The 27,365-nt window shown below is 41.0% G+C and overlaps 1 protein-coding gene across 1 annotated transcript; it reads left to right on the top strand.

Annotated features, from left to right (window-relative positions):
* Window positions 1–24,751: 24,751 nt before the first annotated feature.
* Window positions 24,752–25,393, top strand: LOC111900282 (uncharacterized). The gene has a single exon (XM_023896165.1). It carries the CDS (start codon window positions 24,752–24,754, stop codon window positions 25,391–25,393), a length of 642 nt encoding a protein of 213 aa, XP_023751933.1.
* Window positions 25,394–27,365: the final 1,972 nt, after the last annotated feature.

Here is a 27,365-nt window from a genome sequence, read left to right as displayed (position 1 = left end):
CGATTTGCCTTGCCCATGGGATCTATTTATACTTGTAGACTCCTTAAGGGTTACAACCTAAACCCTAATTGGATAATCTTCTCTTAAGGCCATCCAAATCCTTTCCTTAGATAAGCCATGGACGAATTTAGCTATCCTTTAGCTTCTAGAATTCGTCCCTAGTATATCTATAAGGATTTATAGTCTAAAGATTAACTATCAAACAATTGACAGTTTATACCCCTTTATTTAATTAACCTCTTTAAGTCACCAAATTAATTCCAATTAATTCTATGACTTATATTAATCAAATAACAATATATTATTCTTTATATTATTTCCATAATATATTAATAATATTTACTCTCTCTTGATAAATCATTCTATCAAGTTGCTTTGGTGAAGGCAACCCAAAAGGACCATACACAACCGGGTCAAATACTTGTCTAATATAGTTGCAGCCTTAGACACTATTCCAACAGCTACAACATTCATGAGTGCTCATAAGTTATGAGTACTGGAATAAACCCACGCTCACTTGTATCACTTCATGGAATTTATCTCGAGTGATCGTGAGACGGTAATATCATATAAATCTTCAAACCTAGAGATATGAGTTGTTACCTATGAGTTGGTTGTGCATTGATTGCACGTAAACGCATCAGTAACTTGATGTTATAAAACGTGCCTTTGTGTACAATTCAACAAGTAGTAGAACAAGCATATGAGTCGAAGTTTATCTGTTCCTTCTAAAAATAGAAGCGATATTTGGGTCCTTCGATGATTTTGTTGTGACCTATGTACCGGCCGGTCAGAACTAAATTGATGTGTTCGATTAAGTTCTTTGTCAAACAAATCGGAAATCGGGAAACAAACTGTTGGACAATAAGTACGACGTTGTTCCATGTATTTGTCCGGCTGATATCATGAGAATAGAGGATTATACGATCACTTATCTAAAATGGCGCTTCATAGTTCAACAGAGTTTTCGAGAGCTACGATTGTTGGTTGGTTCCTGAAGTCACATACGCAAATATAGTTATTAGACTTATCCAAGTGGGAGTCTGTTGGATAAGGTGTCTAAGTCCATAACTTATTTGGTATATACTTGACCCGGCCCGACATGGTCCATTTGGGTTGCATTTCATCGAAACTATTTATGGATAATTTTATGAGAGTTATACACATATGATTATTAATATATTATAAGTTATAATATATTAATATGAAGTCATGTTATTTAATTAGTCTTAGTCTTAAATTAATTATGAATTAATTTAGAGATTAAAAGGAAGACTAATTAAATTGTGGGCTATTGTTTTATATGGTGTGGGCTAATACTCATTTGTTAATGGGCTAGGCTTATATGGAAGTCCATGGATGATCCATGGAGCTTTTAACCCATGGATCCTTGGAAAAGGAAAGGTCATGGGTTATTAGGGTTTCACCCTAATCATGTACACTATAAGCATGCTTATGTTGCATGAAATGGCCACTAGTGTGACTAGTGTCACTAGAGTATGTGTGTTTGTGTGTGGCCGACTTTATAAGTGTGTATACTCTCTCTCTCTCAAAGTTTTCCAAGTTTTTGTGGTGATTTGTGATTCCATTTGAGGCATTCACACTATTGGTTCTTGGCCCTCAAACTCCTTACGAATCAAACTCATCATCAAAAGGTATGTAATCTCATCTAATTCTTTTATGTTTAAAAGTACCCCATGCCATGTTAGATAGGTTATGAACCTTGGAAAAATGATTATTTTGCATGTATTTAGACAAACATAGATCCAAGGTTTATTAGGGTTGCATGCACACTTAGGAAGTGTTAGATTGCTCAAAACCCAACACTACTCATCAGACCAAGTTCCTCGCCCTAGGGAGCCCCAGTCTTATTTGTGAAAAAGAAGTATGGTCCTTTCGGATGTTCATAGATTATCGCAAACTGAACAAGCTTACCATAAAAAACCGTTGCCCCCTTCCCAGAATCGACGTCCTCTTTGATCAATTCCAAGGAGCCGGCTATTTCTCAAAAATAGACCTGAGATTAGGGTACCATCAGTTACAAGTCCATGAGGGTGATGTTCCTAAGACAACATTTCAGACTCGATATGGCCACTATGAGTTTGTGGTGATGCCCTTTGGTCTATCCAACGCTCCCGCGGTATTCATGGATCTAATGAATCCGGTGTGCCGCCCCTTCCTAGACAAGTTTGTGATTGTATTCATAGATGATATACTTGTCTATTCTCGAAGTGAGGAATATCATAATCAACACTTGATACTAGTACTAGAAACTCTGAGGGCGGAGAAATTATATGCGAAATTCTCTAAGTGCGAATTCTGGATTAGAAAAGTAACTTTCCTCGGTCATGTGGTTAGCGAAGAAGGCATACACGTGGACCCTTCCAAAATCAAGGCGATTGAGAATTGGTTAGCACTGAAGACGCCCATAGAAATCCGCCAATTCTTGGGTCTTGCTGGCTATTATCACAGATTTATCCAGAACTTCTCCAGGATTGCCAAACCTCTAACCGCCCTAACACAGAAAGGTGTAACCTTTAGTTGGGGTGAAAGTCAAGACATTGCATTCCAAACGTTGAAGCAGACCATATGCAGCACACCTATCTTGTCTCTGCTAGAAGGGATAGAGGACTTCGTTGTCTACTGTGATGCATCTAATCAGCAGTGAGGAAAGATTATTGCTTATGCCTCGAGACAGCTAAAAGCACATGAAGTGAATTATACAACTTACGATCTGGAGTTGGGAGCAGTTGTCTTTGCATTAAAGATTTAGAGACATTATCTATACGGAACCAAGTGCACTGTTTTCACTGATCATAAGAGCCTACAACACATTTTCGATCAGAAAGAGTTGAACATGAGGCAACGGCAATGGGTAGAGCTACTTTGTGATTATGAGTGCAAAATATGCTATCATCCCGGCAAGCCCAATGTGGTAGCAGATGCCCTCAGCCGAAAAGATTATTCAAGTCGTAGAGTGAAGGCACTGACAATGACCAACCATTCCCATCTGTCCAGACAAATCAGAGAGGCTCAGCTGGAAGCCTTGAAACCAGAGAAAATGATGGATGAAGCTTTGAGGGGGAATGGAAAAGAACTTATAAATCAAGGGAGACGAAGTTTACTATTTCATGAACCGGATGGACCCCAAAGTTCAGTGGTTACAGAGAGGTTGTTATGAATGAAGCTCACGAGACTAGATACTCCGTTCACCCAGGTTCAGATAAGATGTATCTGGATCTTAAAACGCTATATTGGTGGCCAAACATGAAAGCATAAATTGCTACCTTCGTGGGCAAGTGCTTGACTTGCGCCAAGGTGAAGGTGGACTATCAAAAGCCCTCAGGTCTACTTCAGCAGCCAAAAATACCTGAGTGGAAGTAGGGACGAATCACAATGGACTTCATTACCAAATTACCCAAGACTCTAAGTGGTTATGACACTATCTGGGTAATCGTCGACAGATTGACCAAATCCGCCCACTTCCTACCAATCAAAGAAACATTCACGATGGAGAGACTAACACGAATCTACATCCAAGTGATAGTCCGTCTGCATGGTGCGCCTATGTCCGTTATCTCCGATCGGGATAGCAGATTCACCTCAAGATTTTGGCAATCACTGCAGAAGGCTCTTGGAACTAAGTTGGATATTAGCACAACTTACCATCCACAGACCGACGGTCAGAGTGAGAGGACCATTCAAAACTTAGAAAACATGCTGAGAGTGTGAATTATCGTCTTTGGTAAGTCTTGGGATGCCCATTTTCCCTTGTCGAGTTCTCCTACAACAACAACTATCATACCGACATCAAGGTTGCGCCGTATGAAGCCCTCTATAGCCGTAAGTGTAGATCCCCTCTGTGTTGGGCTGAGGAGTGTGACACGCAGCTAGCTAGAGGTCAAGTCCCTGTTAGCACTCTCATTAGCCCAGAAATCATCTGAGAAACCACCGAAAAGATAGTACAAATCCGAGAACGACTAAAGCCTTCAAGAGATAGACAAAAGAGCTACGCCGATAAGAGACGAAAACATTTGGAGTTCCAGGTTGGTGACCGTGTTTTGTTAAAGCTCTCACCCTGGAAAGGCATGATACGCTTCAGAAAGCGTGTAAAGCTAAATCTGAGATACATTGGTCCATTCGAGATCCTCTCTAGGATCGGCCCTATAGCTTACAAACTTCGTTTTCCCCAAGAACTTAGCAACATACATCCCGTCTTTCACGTATCGAAACTTAAAAAGTGTTTATCCGATGAAAACCTTGTGATCCCTCTTGATGAGATCGAGATCAACGAGAACCTTAATTTCGTGGAAGAACTAGTCCAAATCATGGATCGGGGAGTCAAATGAACGAAACAAAGTCGTATACCGATAGTGAAGGTCAGCTGGAATGCCAAGAGGAGACCTGAATTCACTTAGGAGCGAGAAGATTCAATGAAACAGAAGTACCAACATCCTTTTCCAAGTCCATAATTGTATCCTATGTTTGAATTTCGGGACGAAATTCCCTCTATCGAGGGGATGATGTGACAACCCGAACCTTTTTCCGTTAATGTTAGTCCGATTCCGTTAAATAAATCTTGAATTTTATTTTGTTCCGTCAAATTCTTATAGCTTGGAAAATCATTTATTTATATAATTAAATTTTAAATAAGCTTCAGAATCAAAATCATGCGAAAATCCAAGTTTTTCATTGAGAATCAACAAAATCCGATCTGATTGGTGTTCACACTTTCTCTCTCTAAAATCATCACCCGAAAAACCCAAGATTTCTCTTCATCTATCACTCAATCCACCTTAGAACTCGTTTTGGAGCATCAAACATCCGTCTTGTCATCCAATCAAGTATTGTTATTCTTGAGTTCACGGCCGTAAACCCTTCAAATCTTCAAATCTTCAAGGTCCGAAATCAGTTCACGGCCGTGAACCCTTCAAACCTTCATATTTTCTTCAAGAACACCAAGAACAGACTGTAAACCCTTCAAAGACCATGAACCCTTCAAAGACAGTAAACCGTTCACAGCTGAGAATAGTTCACGGCCGAGAACAATTCATGGTCGTAATCCCTTCACGGTTGCAATCATCCTACATCGTGAATCTTGGTTGCAAACCCAGTTTTCCACTTCGATCGAGTCTTGGTAACATTCCTTAACCAAAAGCAAGTGTTTTAACAACACTTTAACTAATGAATTTACTAATTTAAATACAATTATGTGTTTAATTATTATTAGGATTCCTTTAGCTTCGTGTACAACAACTCGAGGGTCCTCATTCCAGTCTCGTTGTCCTGCATCCACGCAACCAACAGTGAGTTCATAACCCTACGCTTTTATTATTTTCATGTTTTAGGGGGAGAATACAAGTCAAACACAAATGGTTTTTGTGAACATTATGCACAGAATTTCAACAAGACTAAAACTTATGCAATTGATGCAACTAAAAGATCAACACAATTTATAAAATGTTTAGATATCTTATCCCTTTTGTATTATGTTGAGCATAAGGGAAGTTTTCAACTCACAACTATAATTGCATAGTTTTTAGAACAATACATGAACCGAGTACTTAACACACATTCAAACTATAATATGTATAGTTTGGGATTTCAATACACAGTTTCACAATTTCAGAGTTTATGCATTAACAAACATATAAACTATGACAGACTTAGTTTATGATATATATATTTCTATCTTTCGGATAACAAGAGTACATTACTAAATAATTATCTAAGTATAATTATTTAAGTATAATTATTTTTACTCTACAAGACATACGTATAGATTCAAGTACAAGTGAACATTACATTACAGATAAACTACTTAGTACATGGTTGTGAGACATCACTTCAATTTACCCTTCATGGTGCGAGTTAAATCCTATCATAGTATAACCAGAGTCTCCTAGAGGGAGAGGTCACTAGGCAGGCATGCCTGGGGTGACAAACGTCATAACGTCCGACGTCGGAAGAATGTCGTAGAGGTCACTAGGTCATATCAAGCATGGTTATACAAACTCACAATCGTATAAACTAACCCTTTTATTTATGCGATTTCATTCTTCATTAGTTTTGTTTTAATTAATAGAACTATTATACATTATACTGGAGGATTCCAGGGGATAACATACATGGTTTTATTTGAATTAATGAAACTACTATACATACTGGTGGTAACCAGGGTTCTCAATCAGAATATTCTATTCATACTGGTGATAGCCAGGGTTTTCATACAAAAGGGCTTTCATTCTAAACAACATTATACAACACATCTCGTGGTAGTCAGGTATACAAACTAATACTTTATGGAACACCATAACAAACACACATGTTAGAAAATACTAAATTTTCTTGGAAACATACAAACATTTTCATTGATTCATTAACATGTTTTCATTTCAAAAAGATGCTTATGAACTCACCAGCTTAATGCTGATACTCTTTCAAAACTGCTTGTATTCTCATGAAATCAGTAGACAGGTACTCCGATAGGCTTTTGAGAAGACGGAGCATATAGAGTCACGTCTTTATATTTTGCTACTTTTGATGTATAAAAATATGAATCAAACATATGTAAATACCGTTTATATATTCAATGTAATGGTTGTGTTTACTTTGATTACTATGATGCAATTGTTGTGATACTACATATGACGTCCTCCACCCCCGAATGTTTTTTCCATTTCGATTTGGGGGGTGTGACAAACATAAAGCTGGACCGCCTAAACCCACCACCACCATATGTTGACATATAAACAATCAAGGATCAAGTAATCACATAATATAAGCAAACATCAATCATACAACTCACTACTAGCTACTAATCCTCACACCGCACATAGTCCTGCTACCAGCTAACCTCCATGAAATACATAACCATAAGTAACCAAAGGTGAGATAACCACCCGAACAGATGATCCTATTCTATAACCACAACCAAACAAGGAACAGGCTAGAAAGCCTAGATCAAGAGTTCTCGGGCTATCATACATTACCACATACAGCCCCTAAGGCATTCCACTAGATGATAACCAACAAGTAAACGTAAACATACATATCTACAAATCAATACCGAATAACGACATAATATATACATCTATATAGATCTAACAGATCACTACAACATTGCAACATCCTATATACCAAGATACAAATCTAATAGATCACTATAGTATAGCAACATCCAATATACCATGATATAGCTCTAACAGATCCCTACAACATAGCAACATACTAAATACTAACAATCAAGGAATACATAATGATATATACTCAAAGGTGATATAGACACTCATACAGACGATCCTACTCTAGAGCCACAACCAATAAAGGAACAGGCAAGAAAGCCAAGAGCAAGATTCATTAGTCTATCCTACATGAGTATATACAATCCATAGGTATCCTTCTACTAAAATATAACCAAAAAGAGTGGGCCGGCATTGGTTCCTTCGACCCACGGTACAATGAGGCGAAACTCACTGTAATCGAAGAGCTCTGAAACACTGCGATACGATCCCTTTTCAACACTGCTTGCACCCGCGAATCCACTAACACCAAAACCAGATAGAATCTTAATTAATAGCTAAAATCCTCAATTTTAACCTAAAGTCAAACTTGGTCAAAAAGACAACGGTCAACAAAAGTCAGCAGTCAACAGACCCTCACGACGTGACCATCTATAGCTCATGTCGTGACCACTATAGGACAAAATAATATGGTCTCATAATCCTCATGTCGTGACACGCATATCCTCACATCGTGAGATCATTCTGAATGCCATTTTGATACAAAACCTTCTTAATCCATTAAGCCACTAATCCATCTTTTCTAGGAGGCTTCGTAACACTCTTAGGATCACAAATATCGATGTTTTAAGGTCTTGTATGTCCAATAGAAGACTTGAGTTCAAACAAGGTTATTCATGAAGAAAAAGGAGATAAATTCTCAAGCATGAACTCAAACTATTGGATTAGTGTCTAAGTCCATAACTATAATTGGTATATAGTTGACCTGATTTGGCATGGTCCATTTGGGTTGCATGGCATCAGAACGATTTGGATAGACTTATGTGAGAAAAGGATATTTATGATTTATTAATATATTATAAGCTCTAATATATTAATATGAAATCATATTATTTAATTAGTATTGATCAAAAATTAATTTGGAATTAATTTTGTGACCAAAAGACACTAATTAAATATATGGGGATTGATTGTGTAAATCATTCATTCTTATATATGTGGGCTTATGATCCATAGTTTTTCATGTTGGGCTAAACCCATGGATACTCCATGGAGGTTTTAACTCATGGAGCATGAAGAATATGTAAATTCATGAGTTACATGGTGTAACCCTAATAGCCACAATATATAAAGACCCCATAGCTCAATAAATCGGCCCTTAGGATTCATATAAGAGGGCTAGCCGATTTTGAGCATAAGAACTTTTCTCTCAAGTTATTCCAAGTTGTTGGTGGTGTTGTTTGAACCATTTGAGGTGTCACACTTAGGGCACTAGGAACTTAAGCTCCACGGAATCAAGCTACAACAAAGAGGTATGTTATCCTAACTAGTATCTTATATTGTTTATGTTAATTGCATGCTAGTTTTAGGTTTAATGCCTTCGAAACCATTTGCATGTATAATTAGTGAAAATATATATCCAAGGTATTTAGGGTTGTATGTGCACCATAGGATGTTGTAGTATACTAAAACCCTTCACAAACATCCTTGAAAACTCAGATCCGTAACATATAAGCACCAGGGGACGCTAAGGACCCATAAAGTTGCTAACTTTATGGAGTCCCAACACTCGAACTCTTAAGCCATGGATAAACATGCATAAAAAATTAGATCTAGCAACAAGGAAGGATAAATCTTGGATCATGGTTACTCACAATGGTCCAAAAGTGTTACTAGAGGTTGCAAATGGAACTTCCAAGCTGAAACTATGCTTCAATGGTGATCTCTTCTTCTTCAAACCACCAAAACTCCAACAAAAGCTTAAGAATCAAAATGAGAGGCTAATGTTAGGGTTTTAATGAGTTTAGGGAGGAAGAAGGCTGTTTTGGAACCTAAAATGAAGTTTATGGGGTTTAAATACGAAGGAAGCCCAAGAAGATCATGGGTTTGGGCAGTAGCACATCTCATGTCGTTAGCTCTTATTGCTCACATCGTGAGATCATCATAAATCAACATCTTCATTTAATTACTCCTCACATCATGACCCGTAGATGGTCAATTTATGAGCCTTGGTTTTACCCGAAAACCAAGCCTTTGACTTCTTAAAGCCCTAAATCGATCTGATCTAAAATCGGATATTACAAATCGATTTTTGCTATTTACTTTTAATGAGTTAATGATTTTGTTGTTTACAAAAGTATGTTGAGAACCATTAATGTAACACCCGATTCCCAGTGCGTATTTTAAATTTAAGTAAACGCATGTTTTACACTGGGACTCGACGAGTTAGAGGCCCAACTCGTCGAGTATATTGGATTCTGGACGCGGGTTTTAAGTAACCTACTTGACGAGTTGGGAGCCTGACTTGACGAGTAGGACTGCCTAGATGAAAGCCGAATATTTGGGGTTTACACCCTATGTAAACGCCTTAACTTGTCCCATTTCAGCCTCCATCGTCTCTCACAGTCCAGGAAAGCCCTAACTCGAAACCCTAAAGCATTTGGAGTGTCCTTGAGCCATTTTTGTGTGTTTTTGGTTGTTTGAAGCTTGAAGAAAGAAGTGGAAGCTTGGAGGTACCAGAAGAAGCGAGTAAATCTAGAGGTTTTGCTTCATTTCCAGCCCATTCAAGGTAAAAAGCTTCAACCTTGACCATTTATCTCTTAGATCTCTAGTTATGGCAAGTTCCTACCTTTTTTAAGCTTTAGTAGGGCCACTTTCGGGATTTTGTCGTTCTAAGGGGGTATGACTTCAGATATGGAACCATTGAGAGTTCCCATAGCATAAAGATGCCAACTTTATGGCCGTGGGAGTCCCATGCACCATATAAACCTCTTTTTACGACCATTTGAGCCAAATACCCCATGCATGAACGTCAAGTTTGTAACTTTACGTGTAATATGGACCCTAGGAGTTCAGATCTATGTTTTGGATGCATTAAGATTAACTGAAATCGATTGAATAGTTTTGTTCATGGAGGGACTCGCGAGTCGCTCATACGACTCGATGATTCGGGTCGCAATTTCCCCCAAACCTCTTCTGATAATGGGCAATGTGTTGAGTTAGAAGAACACTCAGCCAGTTAGGTTCATTGTGCACCTAAAGATCATGGAACTCGACGAGTTCAAGAACAAAACTCGGCGAGTTCAAGACTAAGTTCCAACTGCATGAAGAAAAACTCGACGAGTTCATAAGGAACTCGGCGAGTCTAGCACTAGACGTGCCTTCTTGCATGAAGAAGGACTCGACGAGTTCAAGGATGAACTTGGCGAGTCAGTTGTAGAAAGTCCGACTTTGTATGAAGGAGAACTCATCGAGTTCTTGAAAGACTCGACGAGTAGGGTCGAAGCTCTTAGTGTTGTAAGGATTATGAAACTCGGCGATTTGGTGGGCCAACTTGGCGAGTTGAGTCAACTAGATGTTGACTTTGACCCAGAGTTGACTTTGACCAAGGTGTCGACCTTGACTTTGACTATGACCTGATTTGACCATGAAATGGTAACTAAGGAAGATTGTTATGTGTAGGAATCGAGAGGAGTTAATCCCGACAGCGATGACAGTTCAGACACTTCACGACACTTAGGTGGTTACCTTCCAGTAGAAGTGGGTCTATGGCACTAAGGTCGGCCCACTATTAAGAGATTATAGTAGAGATGATTGTCTTTGTGATAATTATCTGGTATGTTGCTATCTGTTATGATTATATGCTAGGATGCTAAATGTGTTAGTAGTAGTAGGGGCGGAACAATCCCCAGTTACCGGTTGAAAGATACTGAAGAGGTAGACAGCACCCATGCATGCCTAGATATATGTTCATGATATGTTATTGGGTGGTAGTGGTAGGGGTTAAATAGTCCCCAGTTAGCGGTTGAAAGATACCGAAAGAGCGGTTAGCTCCCCGCTACTGATTTAAAGATACTGAATGGGAGGTTAGATCCTGGTTACTGGTTGTAAGATACCGAAGGGGAGGTTAGCTCCCGGGTACCGATTGTAAGATACCAAAGAGGAGCCCAGCTCTCATTCATGCTAACTAGATATTGGTTGAAAGATACCGAGGGACAAGCCTTATGTGGTATGTGGTATGATGGGGGAACTCACTAAGCTTCGTACTTATAGTTTTCAGTTTTGTTTAAGGTACTTCTTCAGCGAAGGGGAAGGAGCCGGCGTGGTAGTTGCACATCACACACACACAGGATTTTCGTTTTATGAGATTCTTGGGATTGTACTCTGACATTATTATTATTTTATGACATGGTTTTGAGACGCATGACTATGGTGTTATGAAATGATATGAATTGATAATGCTTTTCAGTAAACCATTTTATAAGTTACTTAATTAAAAACAAAATTTTTGGTCTTGAGAATTTGGGATGTTTCAACTAAAACCAATACAAGTATCATTTCAGAATCTGGCGAAGTGATTTTATAGTTTTGGATTTCGACGAAATTCGTCATGGCATGGTTGTTTTCCAGTCATTCAATACTATTAAAGGCTCAAAACTGTGTTACTCTATTTTTTATAATTTTTTGAATCTTGTAAATTAATTTTGACAAAACTGTAAAGTTCGTCCTAGTGGTTTGCGAAAAACTATAGATATGGTCCAAAAAGTTTTCAACTTGCATTAAAGGTCAAAAATCAAGAAATTCCAGTGATTTTGGTCCAAAAAACTTGAAAAGACGATTATGCCATTTTATTTTCTTTTTGGTATTTTTATAATTATTCTACTACTATTTTACTTTAAAAAGAAAAAGAAAATAAACAACTTATCCCCCACCTATCCTTGTCGTTCTCTCTCTCACTCTCTCTCTCTCTCTCACTCACCCACTCAATCTCTCTCTCTCTCTCTCTCTCTCTCTCTCCTCACCTCACCTCATCTGCAATTTTAACTAGATACACACACTGTTTGATCTCTAGAAGATGGATTCAGGTTAAAACTTAAAAATTGTGTCAAGTTATTGAACACAAAAAATGCTTCGATCGAGAAAATCATTAGCAAAATCACCCAGCTCGTTGATGTAACATTCTGTTTATTAATAAATAAATAGATAAAATTGATGAATGAATAGTCGCCCTAAATCCATATTATTTAGTGGAGTGTTGGTTTTGGGGAGTCGAATGTTATAATTTGGATTATTCGGGGGTTAAAGTGTAATTTCAGGACTTGTTTTGCAGAGCATTTTAGATGTCAGGGGGTGTTTGGTATTATTTGGACTTAATATTTAAGGATCTATAGAAGCAGGGGCTGATTAGTAACATTTTAGACTTGATTTGGAAAGGTTTTCAAAAGGTAGGGTTTAAATGGTAAAATTAGGGATTTTGTTTGAAAGGAATAATACAAGGAGGGACCATTATTATTATTATGGGATACAGCTTAAGGAACCCGTGTATATAACCCTAATACCACCCGGTAAACCCTAACCCTAACAACACCATCTCTAGCCGCCACCTTCACCCCCTTGTCTCTCCAGCCGTCACCCGTCCATGACCGTCGGTGTGAGCCATCGACCATCCAACCCGTAGATGCTTCCGTCGCCGGCAAGGACCATAAACTGTGTCATGTTTTTGTCGCTGATGTGGACTGCCGGAACCTAGCCGCCACCGCTGCATTCATTCTGTTGAAGGCGAAGGCCGCCCATGGTCGTCAAGGCAGTGGGCAGTTAGTAGAACATGATTTGTTGTCGCTGCCATTCGCAAGTTGGGTCGCCAACCTCCTCCGTCTCCATTTCTTTCCACCGTTGCACCACCACTGTTCTTGGCCGATGACACACCGCCATCGTCCGATACGATGGTTTTCTACAGTGTTCCGTCCCCTCCATACCCCCAAGCGGTTATCTATTGCTCCGCTGCCGGCCCCACGCGACTCTCCTACTTCATTGGTTGTTCCGGTCAACCTCCCCCACCCCGAGGGAGGCTGTTGTGTGCGTGTTATTCCATGTGTTTAGGTGTGTTGATGTATTATGTTGTATGTATTGCGTTGGTCGGAAAACCAACGAAGCCACCACCACCACTGTGAGGTGGTGGCTACCACCACGTGACACTGTCGGCCACCACTAGGGTGGCTGTGTATGTACTTGTATTAGTGTGTGTGTGTGTGTGTGTGTTATTTTGGGTTTTGCTTTGTAATCTTGTATCCGATGCGAAAATAATAAAAGAAACTCGTAACCACCACCGTGAGGTGGTGGCCGCCACTGTAAGCCGCCATTGACCACCACTACTCGAGGTGGTAGTGGGTGGTGCCCGCCTTATGAAACCCTAATGGGCCTTATGAGACCCTAGTGGGACTAATGAAGCCCTAACTAATCTAAGGACTTAGTTTTGGACCTATTAGGCTATGATTGGGTTGAAAACCCAAATTAGGGTTTAGAAAACCCTAATGTTGGAATTATTGGTTTGGACTTATCGGGACCCGCACTGGAATTAGTTAATAAACTTAAAATATTAATTATCAATCATTGGCAAATTAACCTAAGGCAATATTGGACTTAATAGATTAAGTCCTTAATGGGTTAAGTAGGAACACTTAACCCTAATAGTCATTTTATGTGAAACCCTAATTGGGTTTGGGTTCTTGTTAGGCCATTTATTAGACTAAGTTGATGTGGGCCTTGGTGGGCTAATGGGGAACACAATTATGGACTGAGGAGATTATTAGGCTTTAGGATAAGACCTATTAGAGGGGCTTGGGCCCAATTTGAAAAATTGGGCCATAAGTGGGCCATAATTGTGCCTTGAGGATTATTAGCTATTGGACCATCAGAATGCCAATTGTTTGGACTAGAATAATTGGTTGGGCCTTAAAATAAGTCCATGTAGAGGTTTTGGCCCAATTTGGAAAATTGGGCCTTAGATGGGTCACAAGTGGGCCTTGGTTGATTATTGAGCTTTTGGGCCTCCAGAGTGTGAGTTTGGGCCTTGGTTTTGGACCAAGCTAGGTTAGGGGTAAAGTGGTCCATTTACCCTCAGTGTAGACTTATGGTTATATATTGGAACCTAGTTATTAATTGGGTTTCATTTTGAAGATTGACAGTTCGGGAACCTGTCAACTAGCAGCTAGAGTTTTATCCGCGGGACTTCAGTAGTGTCGGGTGAATCTCCTCACCATACCAATGGGTCTAAGGCACCAAGGCCGGCCCATTCAGTTAGTTGTAGTGTTTATTGTAGATTCACTACTGATATGTCTGGTATGCATGTATATGTGGTATGCTAGTGATTATGTGGTATGTTATTGACTATGTGGTATGGGATATGCTAGTTGTCTTGGTGATACTTGCATGGAAGACCATGGGGGAGCGCATGGCACCGAATGTAAGACCATGTGGAGAGCCCATGGCTTTCCTATTAAAGACCATGTGGGGAGCCCATGACACATGGACGTAACACCATGTGGAGAGCCCATGGCTTTCTTATTGAAGACCATGGGGGAGCCCATGACACTTAGGTGTAAGACCATGTGGGGAGCCCATGGCATCCTGTAGTAAGACCCTGGGGGAGCCCACGACATCTGTATATGTTTATATGCATGGCTATGTGATTGATACGATATATGTGCTTGATACGGTATATGTGATTGATATGGTTTATGTAGCCGTTATAGCTAGTATGGATTATATGGTTATGTGGATTGTGTAGGGTATGCTTTGGGGAACTCACTAAGCTTCGTGCTTACAGTTTTGTTTATTGGTTTCAGGTATCATCGATTTGGAAATGAAGGGCTCGGATTGATCGCAGTGCATACATCTATGATTTCCGCAATGAACGACTTTAGGATAAACTCTGATAAATGTTTTACTTAATGATGGTTTGAAATGTTAGAACTAAATGGTATTAATATTTTAGATATATTAAAAATGAAATTTTTACCCTTGATTTTTGGGTCGTTACGGTTGAAGATAATCTCAAAGTTTCAAGTTTGAGAGAAAAAGTCAACTCACTAGAAGAAAAAGTCAACGACTCTTAATCTAGCCTAAAGAATGTGAATTCAACAAACGAATCGATTCAAGAACGTGTAAGAGAAATGGAAAGCATGATAAAGTCCTTAAAAGATAACATTTACATAGCAGAAGCTAAGGCTAAAATAGTCGAATGGAAGGTGGCTTAATCGACTAATTCAAACATTGAATTAACTAACGAACTAGGGTTTCTGAAAGGAAGCCATGAAAGCAACTCCAAGAAGATGACTATACTTGAGAAATAGTCGAGAGAAGTCGAGCTTCACTTATAATATGCAAAGGGGTCTTCTAAAGTTGGTCAAGAACAAAAAAACATGTTGTATTCTGTACTGATGGTGGTGGAAATGAAATCCAACTTTTTATAATAATCTCTTCATTCAACTATGATTTCTTCTCAAGAACATCATCTCCAAAACCAAAGAAAAGTAGATGGAGGAGGATGTCTTCCCTAAGCAATCAAACAGGAAGAAGAGGGTAATTTGAACTGTAGCATCCCGAGTTCAGGAGTGCAAGTTCAGGGTTCAAAGTGTAAATGTGAAAGGGCAACTCGGCGAGTCCATGGGTGGACTCGGCGAGTAGGGTCGCGTGTTAAGTGGCCAACTCGGAAAGTCGGCGGCTGGATTCGGCGAGTTGGTGCTGTGTAGAGAAAACCCTAATTTTGAAGGATGAACCCTTTATAAAGGACATTATACCCTCTCCCCAACCTCTTTACCCTCTCTTGAAGTCCAGAAAACCCTAAGGAGCGTTTATGAATGGTTTGAGAGCATTTCGACCTTGGAGAAGAGATTTTGGAAGAGATCTTGGAGAGTTAAGAGGCTTGGAGCAAGGGGCTTTGCAAGGATTTGGACTTCTCTTCTGTTGGAGCTTTCCTTTGAGGTATTATTTCGTTGTTTGGGATGTTTGTCATCATTTTGGAGTTTTTGGAAAAGTATAGCTTGTGGTATTTTGAGTTGGAGGTAACCTCAGATCTGGGATGGAGAAGGTCTAGAGAGCATTAAAGTCCCTGTTCAAGAATGGTTGATGAAGCCCTTTTGTCCCAAACCCAAACCCTTGAGAGTAAAATGCTTAGATCTACTTGGATTCACGTAAAGTTTGCCACTTTATGTGATGGATGGCTTGTATAAGAGTAGATCTATGGATTTGAGACCCTGCATGGCTTGGAAAGCCTCTGTATGGGTTAAGAGTTAGTGGCACTCGGCGAGTCACATGGGTGTACTCGGCGAGTTGCATGAAGGTGGGCAGAAACTCGACGAGTTGGAAGAACAACTTGGCGAGTTGGTTGAAGATAGCCTTGAACTCGGCGAGTCTGTTCTTGGACTCGGCGAGTCTGGTCGTGAGGTCCTAACCTCTTTCTGGTTGAGTCGTGAATCGGCGAGTCATGGGAGGGCTCGGTGAGTTGAGTGCGAGGGGACTCAGAGTTATGGGACTCGGCGAGTCATGGGGTGACTCGGCGAGTTGAGTCGCGAGTTGGGGAAGTTCTGAGCATGGGGACTCGATGAGTCATCGGGTTGACTCAGCGAGTAGAGTCAGTCAGGAGGTTGACTTTGACTTTGACTTGGACCAAGGGTTGACCAGTTGACTTCCAGGGGTATTTTGGTAATTGTTGGTATTTGTTTTGAGTTCAGTGTCGGTGTTGGCTAGTGGTGGAGATCATATCAGTGGTCGGAGCAGCTCGGTCTTATCTTTTCAGTCAGCAGTTGCTAGGTGAGTTATCCTCACTATATCGACAGGGTCTACGGCACTAAGGCCGGCCCTTTCTCGGATTGTGATCCGGGTATCATTGTTATGTTATTGTTTTGCTATGTTTGCATCCTGGTAGTTAGGATGGTATATGCTAGTGACCGGTTAGGTCGGTATCCTGGTTAGGATGATGTTATGTTGTGTGATCTGCTAGATCGGTTGATTGGATGTGAATTGTTATATGATTGAATGTTTATGTGCACATGGTTGTTGGACTAGGGTTGGGTTGAGGCGGGTCCTGCTTTGTGCTGTAGGCCAACAAACCCACGGCGGACCGCTTATCCAAAAGGCCCAGCGAGCGGTCCAGATAGGCTGTAGGCCCCAAGAGGGCGGACCAGACGTGCCGAGGCTCGGATAGTGGACTAGGCCGACTGAAGGCCTAGTGCGGGCGGAACAGTCATACTGTAGACTCAGAGAGTGGACCAGGTGGATTGAAGGCCTGGTGCTGGCGGACAAATCACACTGTAGACTCGTTGTATATGGCTAGACTCGGAGAGTGGACCAGGTGGACTGAAGGCCAGTTACGGCGGACCAGTCACACAGTAGACCCGAAGTGCATGGATGTTCTGTGTTCTGTTATGATATGGCATGTTGTGCGTGTATGGTATATGTGGTTGGTATTTTGGCGGTATCTCAATAAGCTTTCGGGCTTACAGTTGTGGTTTAATGTTTTTCAGGTTCTTCAGGAGACCGTGGCAAGGAAAAGGCATGATCGTACCGCTCCTCCTGATTATGTTTTATGATGTGGTTCTGGGAAGACTCTGATAATAATTGTATTGAAAACCTTTTTGTAATAACTTTATGAAACCGGGATGTTTTTGAAAAGTTTAAATTGGTTGAGATTTTTAGAGCGTTACAAGTTGGTATCAGAGCCTTGGTTTGAGTGAAATGGAGGAACATTCGTGTGAATCCAGTCTCAAATCAAGGAGAGTTTTCCAAAGAGAATTTAAAATGGTTTTCAAAATGAGTAAAAGAGGACGCGGGGGTACGATCATCCGGAGCCAGTAAGTAACCCCAAAATACCATACATGATATTTGTTTTTGAGCTATGATAGAATAGCATGCTAGTACTAGGCTAGGGATCTTCAGGATTTCATGATAATGTTGCCTAATTTATGATGCCTGCTAGCCTTGGTTTTCTTTTGTGGGAGATTTCCAGTGTTCCTCTAGGAGTGAGGGTTGAGTGCTTGTTATGTATGTTTTTCACTAGGGTGTTGTGGTAATACTTGATACAAATATGGGTAGGTGTGGAAGGTAGTATGGGCCCGTACTACTGAAAGCACAGGACCCATACGCGTATCAAAGAAACCATGACCTCTAGGGTTGGGTTGATTCCCGGGTTAGTGGGAAGTATCTGAGATCTTGCGGTGTTTTTCAGTATGGTGGTTACGAGGCATGCTGGGAGTGGATCCGGATCGGGATCGGGAGCAGGAGAGGGTGGGTCAGTACCGCCCGAGGTTATTGGTTAGATGAGCACAGGCGAGTTGGATGCTAGGATTTGTGAGATCCTGCATGATGAGGTTCCTGCGTTATTCCGGGCCGATTTTCCAGAACTGTTTGGGTCGATCAAGACTGCCATGGTTGAGTATTTTGATGAGCGCTATGCGGCTCTCACAGAAACGGTTGCCGCGGCGGCTACAGCAGCTGTAGCAGCGGCAGGGGGAGGAGCTAGTAGAAGTTTTCAGTATCGGGAGTTTGATAATACGAAGCCCCCTACCTTCGATGGAGTTCAGGACCCAGTTGTTGCTATGAGATGGTTGTCGGACGTGGAGGGGTGTTTCTTCACGTGTTCATGCACTGCTGATTAGAGGGTGAGGTGTGCTATGAACCTGTTGAGGCTCGGGGCGAAGGATTGGTGGAGATTGACCACGGGGTCATACTCGGATGCACAGAGGGCTGCAGTTTCTTGGGATCAGTTCTGGGAGATGTTTAGCACTCGTTATGTTCCGCGGGTTGAGAGAGAGAGAGGTTGGCTCAGGAGTTCCTGGAGCTGAAGCAGGATTCGGAGTCGGTGACGGAGATCACCAGGATGTTCACTAAGAGGGCGATGTTTTGCCCTGAGTTTGCTTCGAAGCATGCTCAGATGTCCCGATATCTGAGTATGCTCAAGAGGGATATCAGGCAGTTTGTGTCTACGCAGAGGTGCAAGACCTTGTTGGAGTTACAGGAGGCCACCAGGCGGCGTGAGTTGGAGATTGAGTTGCAGTTGCGAGAGCAGAGGCAGACTCCGGTGCAGTCGCATCCGACGCCGAAACGGTCCAAGACCGTTGATTCTAGATTGGGAGATCAGAGCAGCCACACTTGTGGGAGGTGTGGGAAGGGTCACACCGGAGTTTGTAGGTCCGGTGGTGCATGCCGCAAGTGCAGAAAGGAGGGGCACTATGCGAGGGATTGTCGGCAGACAGCCCCGGTTCGGGATTTGAGGATTTGTTATCATTGCCATCAGGTTGGACACTTGAGGGTTAACTGTCTACAGCTTGCTGCAGTACCGGTGTAGGCCTCAGTACCAGCCACTTTGAGGATTACGGGTGGAGGTCAGGATGGAGCGGAGCCCACAAGGGCTCAGGGTCGTGCTTTTCAGCTTACTGCAGAGGAGGTCAGGGCAGTTCCGGATGCAACTATGGGTATGTTTCTTTCTTGATGTCTTGTTATCTTGTGATTATTATGGAGTATTGTATATCTGCTAGTCTCGTTGTGTGATTTTTGGTATTGTATCCGTTGGTCCTTGAGGGTTATGGTATGGTTATGGGTTTGGTGTTGGGAATTTCATTGGTTATCATTCATGAGGATTATTAGTGGGAAATCTGGCTTTTGGTTTGAATGTCGGGTAGCATCTTCAGTCTGAGGAGTGGTTTACTGAATGTTGGGTTTCTTTCGATGTCCGAGATGATCTGTGTTGATATGTAATTTTGTGGAGGTTGCTCGTCCTAGTGGAAATCAGTTCGCGTGTAATGGATTGTGTTGTGTAGGGTTGTCGGTGACGGCGACCGGTGGTTGGTGGTCAGTGCTTTAAGTGGGGGAGAATTGGAAATTCTCCAAAACATCGATAAGCATGAGTAGTCGATTAGCTGTTGGGGATTCAGCAGCGGTTCGGTCAGCCACGAGCGTAGGCTGGTATGAGCAAGTGACAGGCAGACGGGGCGGGATACAGACCAAGGGTTTTGTAAGAAAGGGGTGATTGATTGTGGAAGGCCTGGGATCAGGTCGGGTTTGAGTATGTAGGATGGAGTCAGAGTTCGGAGCCCCTAGAGGGCTACAACAATATGCATGGGAGAGTTCTCCTGGAGGGATAATTCGGGATGTTGGATGCTAGTTGAGCGGTCCGGATAGACTGAAGGCCAGTGGGCGTACCAGTCAGGCCGAAAGCTCGGAGAACGGTCCAGACAGGATGAAGGCCCTGGAGGGCGGTCCAGACCTGCTGAAGGTCCTGAGGCGGTCCAGTCATGCTGAAGACTTTGCATGTGTTGATAGATCTGTATGAGGAATTGGAATGAGTATGTCGCGATGCGATAGCATCAGAAGGTTTGGCCCTGGGTATTGATCGTGATTAGCGGAAGGTGGTGCATGGACTCGAGAGTCCTTGCGAGCAGATTCAGAGCATGTGTGGTGCATGAGACAACGATTATGCTATAAGGGGATGGTATAGTATTGGGTGAGCACCGTGGCACTGGTGGTAGTGTCAAGGCAGCCAAGTGGATTTCCTTGGTAAGGAAAAGGAAAGGAATGTAGCTCCGAGCGGGAGTGTAAGTTCACGGAAGTGAAAGCAATGGTGCGAAGTTATGATTGGGGTGTTCCAATTATGGTTGTTGCGCAGTGTGTGCGGCGGTGGTATGGAATCACATCCGGGTTTGGATGTATGCTGAGGTCGCGAAAGGAATTCCGCGGGTGTAGAGCCAAGAGGCTCGGAAGGGATGCAGGGATGGAATCTTGGATTTCCAGTTTGATTTTGATCAAGGAATTATGTATGAGGCGGAAAATCATCCTGGGGGATGTTTGGAAGTGTCAACAGTGTATCGAGTTTTCCCAACCCGAGGATGCTAGAGCCAGTCCTGCATGGGTAAGAGATTGCGGAAGTAGAACTCATGGGAGTTGCTCTGAGGCTGAAGGATGTGTCATTCTGTTAGCATGGAGTGGATAAAGTTGGTCTCAGATCGGAATTCCGGTGGTTCAAGGTTATTTCTAGCTCGTATGAGTCGAGTGATTGTTGTGATTTGGAGCGAGTGAAGTATCATGGAGTGGAACTCGGTTGATAAGTGTGGTTATCAGAGGATGAGGCCGGTGGCCAGCATGAAGCGGTGGTCAGGACACCGCAAGGGGAAAGTTGGGTTTTGGGTTTCGGTGGTTGTGTTTTGAGGAACCTGGTCTGGGTAATGCCAGGTGGTGCATTGCGAGAGTAGTTCTGGAGTTGTGTTGCCGCAGGCTTCGAGGACGAAGTCTAATTTAAGTGGGGGAAAATTGTAACATCCCGAGTTCAGGAGTGCAAGTTCAGGGATCAAAGTGTAAATGTGAAAGGGCAACACGGCGAGTCCATGGGTGGACTCGGCGAGTAGGGTCGCGATTCTGGTCGCTTGTTAAGTGGCCAACTCGGCGAGTCGGCGGCTAGACTCGGTGAGTTGGTGCTGTGTGGAGAAAACCCTAATTTCGGAGGATGAGCCCTTTATAAAGGACATTATACCCTCTCCCCAGCCTCTTTACCCTCTCTTGAAGTCCAGAAAACCCTAAGGAGCGTTTGTGAGTGGTTTGAGAGCATTTGGACCTTGGAGAAGAGATTTTGGAAGAGATCTTGGAGAGTTAAGAGGCTTGGAGCAAGGGGCTTTGCAAGGATTTGGACTTCTCTTCTGTTGGAGCTTTCCTTTGAGGTATTATTTCGTTGTTTGGGCTGTTTGTCATCATTTTGGAGCTTTTGGAAAAGTATAGCTTGTGGTATTTTGAGGTGGAGGGTAGATCTGAGGTTGCTACCTCAGATCTGGGATGGAGAAGGTCTAGAGAGCATTAAAGTCCCTGTTCAAGAATGGTTGATGAAGCCCTTTTGTCCGAAACCCAAACCCTTGAGTGTAAAATGCTTAGATCTACTTGGATTCACGTAAAGTTTTCCACTTTATGTGATGGATGGCTTGTATCAGAGTAGATCTATGGATTTGAGACCCTGCATGGCATGGAAAGCCTCTGTATGGGTTAAGAGTTAGTGGCACTCGGCGAGTCACATGGGTGTACTCGGCGAGTTGCATGAAGGTGGGCAGAAACTCGACGAGTTGGAAGAACAACTTGGCGAGTTGGTTGAAGATAGCCTTGAACTCGGCGAGTCTGTTCTTGGACTCGGCGAGTCTGGTCGTGAGTTTCTAACCTTCTTTTGGTTGAGCCGTGAATCGGCGAGTCATGGGAGGGCTCGGTGAGTTGAGTGCGAGGGGACTCGGAGTTGTGGGACTCAGCGAGTCATGGGGTGACTCGACGAGTTGAGTCGCGAGTTGGGGAAGTTCTGAGCATGGGGACTCGACGAGTCATCGGGTTGACTCGGCGAGTAGAGTCAGTCAGGAGGTTGACTTTGACTTTGACTTGGACCAAGGGTTGACCAGTTGACTTCCAGGGGTATTTTGGTAATTGTTGGCATTTGCTTTGAGTTTAGTGTCGATGTTGGCTAGTGGTGGAGATCGTATCAGTGGTCGGAGCAGCTCGGTCTTATCTTTTCAGCCGGCAATTGCGAGGTGAGTTATCCTCACTATATCGACATGGTCTACGGCACCAAGGCCGACCCTTAATCGGATTGTGTTCCGGGTATCGTTGTTATGTTATTGTTTTGCTATGTTTGCATCCTGGTAGTTAGGATGGTATATGCTAGTGACCGGTTAGGTCGGTATCCTGGTTAGGATGATGTTACGTTGTGTGATCTGTTAGATCTGTTGATTGGATGTGAATTGTTATATGATTGAATGTTTATGTGCACATGGTTGTTGGACTGGGGTTGGGTTGAGGCGGGTCCTGCTTTGTGTTGTAGGCCAACATACCCAGGGCGGACCGCTTATCCCGAAAGCCAAGCGAGCGGTCGAGATAGGCTGTAAGCCCTAAGTGGGCGGACCAGACGTGTCGAGGCTCGGAGAGTGGACCAGGCCGACTGAAGGCCCAGTGCGAGCGGACCAGTCATACTGTAGACTCAGAGAGTGGACCAGGTGGATTGAAGGCCCGGTGCGGGCGGACCAATCACACTGTAGACTCGATGTATATGGCTAGACTCGGAGGGTGGACCAGGTGGACTAAAGGCCAGTTACGGCGGACCAGTCACACAGTAGACCCGAAGTGCATGGCTGTTCTGTGTTCTGTTATGATATGGCATGTTGTGCGTGTATGGTATATGTGGTTGGTATTTTGGGGGTATCTCAATAAGTTTTCGGGATTACAGTTGTGGTTTAATGTTTTTCAGGTTCTTCAGGAGACCATGGCAAGGCAAAGGTGTGATCGTACCGCTCCTCCTGATTATGTTTTATGATGTGGTTTTGGGAAGACTCTGATAATAATTGTAATGAAAACCTTTTTGTAATAACTTTATGAAACCGGGTTGTTTTTGAAAAGTTTAAATTGGTTGAGATTTTTAGAGCGTTACATGAACCCTAATATGTAGAATGATTTTGTAGTAGGTGTAAAAATGGGGAAAAAACTATAAGAAAATAAAACAAAATTGAAGATTTTGGGCATTTTCAATTTTCACCGTATCAACTACATATGGGATTGATTATGGATTTTTGGGTTTCTAGGAGGGATGGTCGGAGAAGATGAATTGGGTGATTGTTGAGAGAGAGAGAGAGAGAGAGAGAGTAATTGTAAAAATACAAAAAAGAAAATAAAATGACATAATCGTCTTTTCATATTTTTCAGACCAAAATCACAGAAATTTCTTGAGTTTGGAACTTTCATGAAAGTTAAAAACTTTTTAGACCCTATTCACAATTTTTCGTAAACCATATGGACCAATTTTACAGTTTAGTCATATCTATTAGAGCGAACGGTATAGGCCAAAACGAATAACGACAAGGGTGACGTGGCCATTCTCGATGTCGTCGTAACGGGGGGGAACACTGCCCCCCAACTCGTTGCATCTCATCGTCCAGTTCTCGTTGCCATGGAAACGAAGTGTAACGCCAAAAAAAATACCCGTTGTCACTTTAGACCGTTTGAAAACGGTCAAATTCAAACAAATAAAATTGACATTTTTACCTATATATATATATATATATATATATATATATATATATATATATATATATATATATATATATATATATATATATATATATATATATATATATATATATATATATATATATATATACTCATTTTATTTCAAAATTTTTTAAACCTTTCTCTCATTCTCTCTATATCTTATACACATATTTTCTTATAATTTCAATAAATGGAGCAAAACCCAAACACCCCCCGCCCCACATCATCAAACTCAAACACAACCTCGCCTCTCGGATTTGCGGGGTATGAAAATTATTTCAACCTTTTATCGTTTCAAGGTTCACCACAAATCTCATACCAAGGCGCCGCTTTCAATACCGCTTCACCGCCATTGCAATTTCCCAACTCACCTTACCTTCAACAAAATCAATTTGGTCAAACCCAAATTTACAACAAAATCTTTTCTCTAGTTTTGCTTCGATGCAACAAACAACCAACCAACCATCGCCTACAACACAACCATCAGTTCAAGTGGAAGCGGGATGTCGTAAGAAAGGGAAAGCGAAAGGAAAATCAAAAGGGAAATCAATAGCGGTAGAAACAGAAAATGCAGATGTTCCACAATGATGGACACCGGAGGAGGAATATGCTTTGACGGCGGCTTGGTGTGCTACTTCAAAAAACGAACATTGCGGAAATAGAATGAAAAAATGAGCCTATTGGGGGCGGTGCTCGACAAGTTTCACACTGTTTTAAATAAAAATCTGTATCGCAACAATGACATGTTGAGCAGCAAATGGGGTATGATAACTAAGCGGTGCAGCAAATTCAACGGTATTTACAACCGGCTTGAGGCGCAACAACAAAGCGGAACCAACGATTTCGATTTTTTCAAATCTGCTAAGGAACAATATCGGGTTGAAATGGGTCATGTTTTCGACTTTGAAAAATCATGGGAATTCTTGCGAACGGATCCAAAGTGGAATAAAACACCTACATCGTCGGAGGTTCAATCCAAAAGGTCTCGTAATTCTAGCTCGGTCGACGTGTCAGACGCACGAACTAACATCGACCTAAACGCCGACGACGATGAGATCCTGGATGATATCCAAGAGATATCCCCGCCACGACGACCGCCCGGACGCGACAAAGTGAGGCGTGCTGCAAGACATGCGGAGGAGGTGGAGACGAGAGCAAAAGAGGCGGCGGAAATGAGAGCGAAATTCGACGGGCATAATTTATTAATAAAAGAAAAAAATGAGTTTAAACGTCGTCATTTGGAGTTCTTGGAAAGGCAGGCACGGAAAAAGCAGGAGCAAAAAAAGAGGGAGCTAATGACACATCAATTGTAAATTCTTCGGACGAGCGAGGAGGGTTTGGCACCTGCTGATCTAGCGGTGCTGCAAGCGATGAATGAACAAATTAAGAAGAAATATTTGGGTTAATTAGAATTGTTATATGGTTTTAGTAGTAATTTGAATGATATTTTAGTTATAATATTAGGTTTAAAATTATGTTTTTTTTAAATGTAATCGTAATTTTAGATTTTAAATATTATGCCTTTTTTTAATTTTATGTTTTATAAAAAATATATTCATGTTAGTGATTAAAAAAATACAAAAAGGAAAAAATCTAAAAGGTAAAAGAAAAGTAAAAAAACGAAAAAGAAAAAAAAAACAATTTCGAAAAAATAAAAATAAAAAATAAAACATATTTATTTTCAAAAAGTCGGTGTTGCATCTTGTTGTTCATTTCCCCACTTGGTGCTATGACACCACTTGTTTATGTGGCATATGAGATGGTACAACTTGGTGTTGCATCTTGTTGCCCACACCTAATAATCTTAATTTTGGTGATAGGCGTGGTGTTGGTTTTTGATTTCATGTTCTCATGTTCTTGTGGCATAGATTATAGATATCCAGTATAGCTGAAATCCGAAACATGTTTTCATATTCTTCTTGTTGTTTTGTTGTACTGTTTCCATCTTGGCGCTGATTTTATTTTGTTATATAATACAAATCTTGCCGTTTATAATAAAAAATAATATTATAGATCTTATCCTAATCGAATCGTCTCTTAGATTTATGGAAAGAATTTTAGCTTCTTCTCCTATAAGTATTTATTACTATGTTTCTAGGTGAATTTTGAAAGTTTCCAATTTGTTATGGTTATATGTCTTATGACTCGGATTCTCCAATTCATTTTTCTTTCTTATGCATGAGGTAAACTACTAAAGCTGTTCCTGTCTCCTCTCTTTTCCCACATTTAGGGGAGTTGGATACGTGGATAATGTTGTTGTTTTAAATATCACATGATCTTTATACCATTATTCCGATGTCTTCCATGTGAAACACATAAAATAAATGGTTGGAGTATCGTATTAGGAAGATTATAGGTCGACTTCATGGGGACAAAAAGACCTCTCGTATTTAAACCATCAACATCATTCATATAAGAAAGACTTGATCGCAATTGGCCTCAAATTGTGATGTTCCTTCTAGCCACGAGCTCAATAATTAAACCAATAATGCATGTTATTTATATTTTTTAATTGTTTTAGATAATAGTATAAAACAGCATTTGTTGTTACACTTGTTAATGTGTATACATATTTTGTTTATATGTTTTTATAAAGATATAATAGTTGTAGATTTTCCTTGAAATTGTGAATTGTATGTTGATGATATATACAGTACATAAATACATGAGATTGTAACTAACTAGCCATACAAATAATGATTTAAAACTAAAATCAAATCTAATCTATAACTCTTATAAAAGATCTTTAAAGTTTAAACTATGTATGAGATAATCAAATTTGCCACACCCTGATTATTTAAGGGATTTTTGATTGTGAGACACAATGTTATAAAACACAACGATTAATCCAAACATAATTATAATGATTTTTCTATAACAATATGCTTATTCTTTTTTCATAAAATTGGTAAATAATTATACAAATTATATCAAATAAGTGGTTGGGATTTTTTTTAAATTGTCTAGGCATGTTGAGTTTGAATCTATACGTATATATCACAAGTAAATTATTGAAAAGACGTTGATAATAAATAACCAAATGAAATTACAAAAAGCAGTTTTGCATTTTTGTGTGGAGTTAATTGGTTATAACTATATCAATTTTGGCGACATGTTAATTTGCAAAAAAGAATAATTTACTACTTACATTAACAAAAAGATATAGTTGGTTGCTATTGAACGCTTTATGTATAACAATATAATGTAAGAAAGTTGATAAATTTAAAATAAGTTGTCGAGAGATTTTGTTGTAATGTGTGAAGGGTCGCTGTCAAATGACACCAA

This window comes from Lactuca sativa, chromosome 2, assembly GCF_002870075.4.
Source record: "Lactuca sativa cultivar Salinas chromosome 2, Lsat_Salinas_v11, whole genome shotgun sequence".
Classification (NCBI taxonomy): Eukaryota; Viridiplantae; Streptophyta; class Magnoliopsida; order Asterales; family Asteraceae; genus Lactuca; species Lactuca sativa.
This window is presented reverse-complemented; position numbering and strand designations above follow the sequence as displayed.

Coding starts and splice junctions, on each gene's coding strand:
- LOC111900282 (XM_023896165.1), top strand. CDS start 24,752: ATGAGCCTATTGGGGGCGGTGCTCGACAAGTTTCACACTGTTTTAAAT.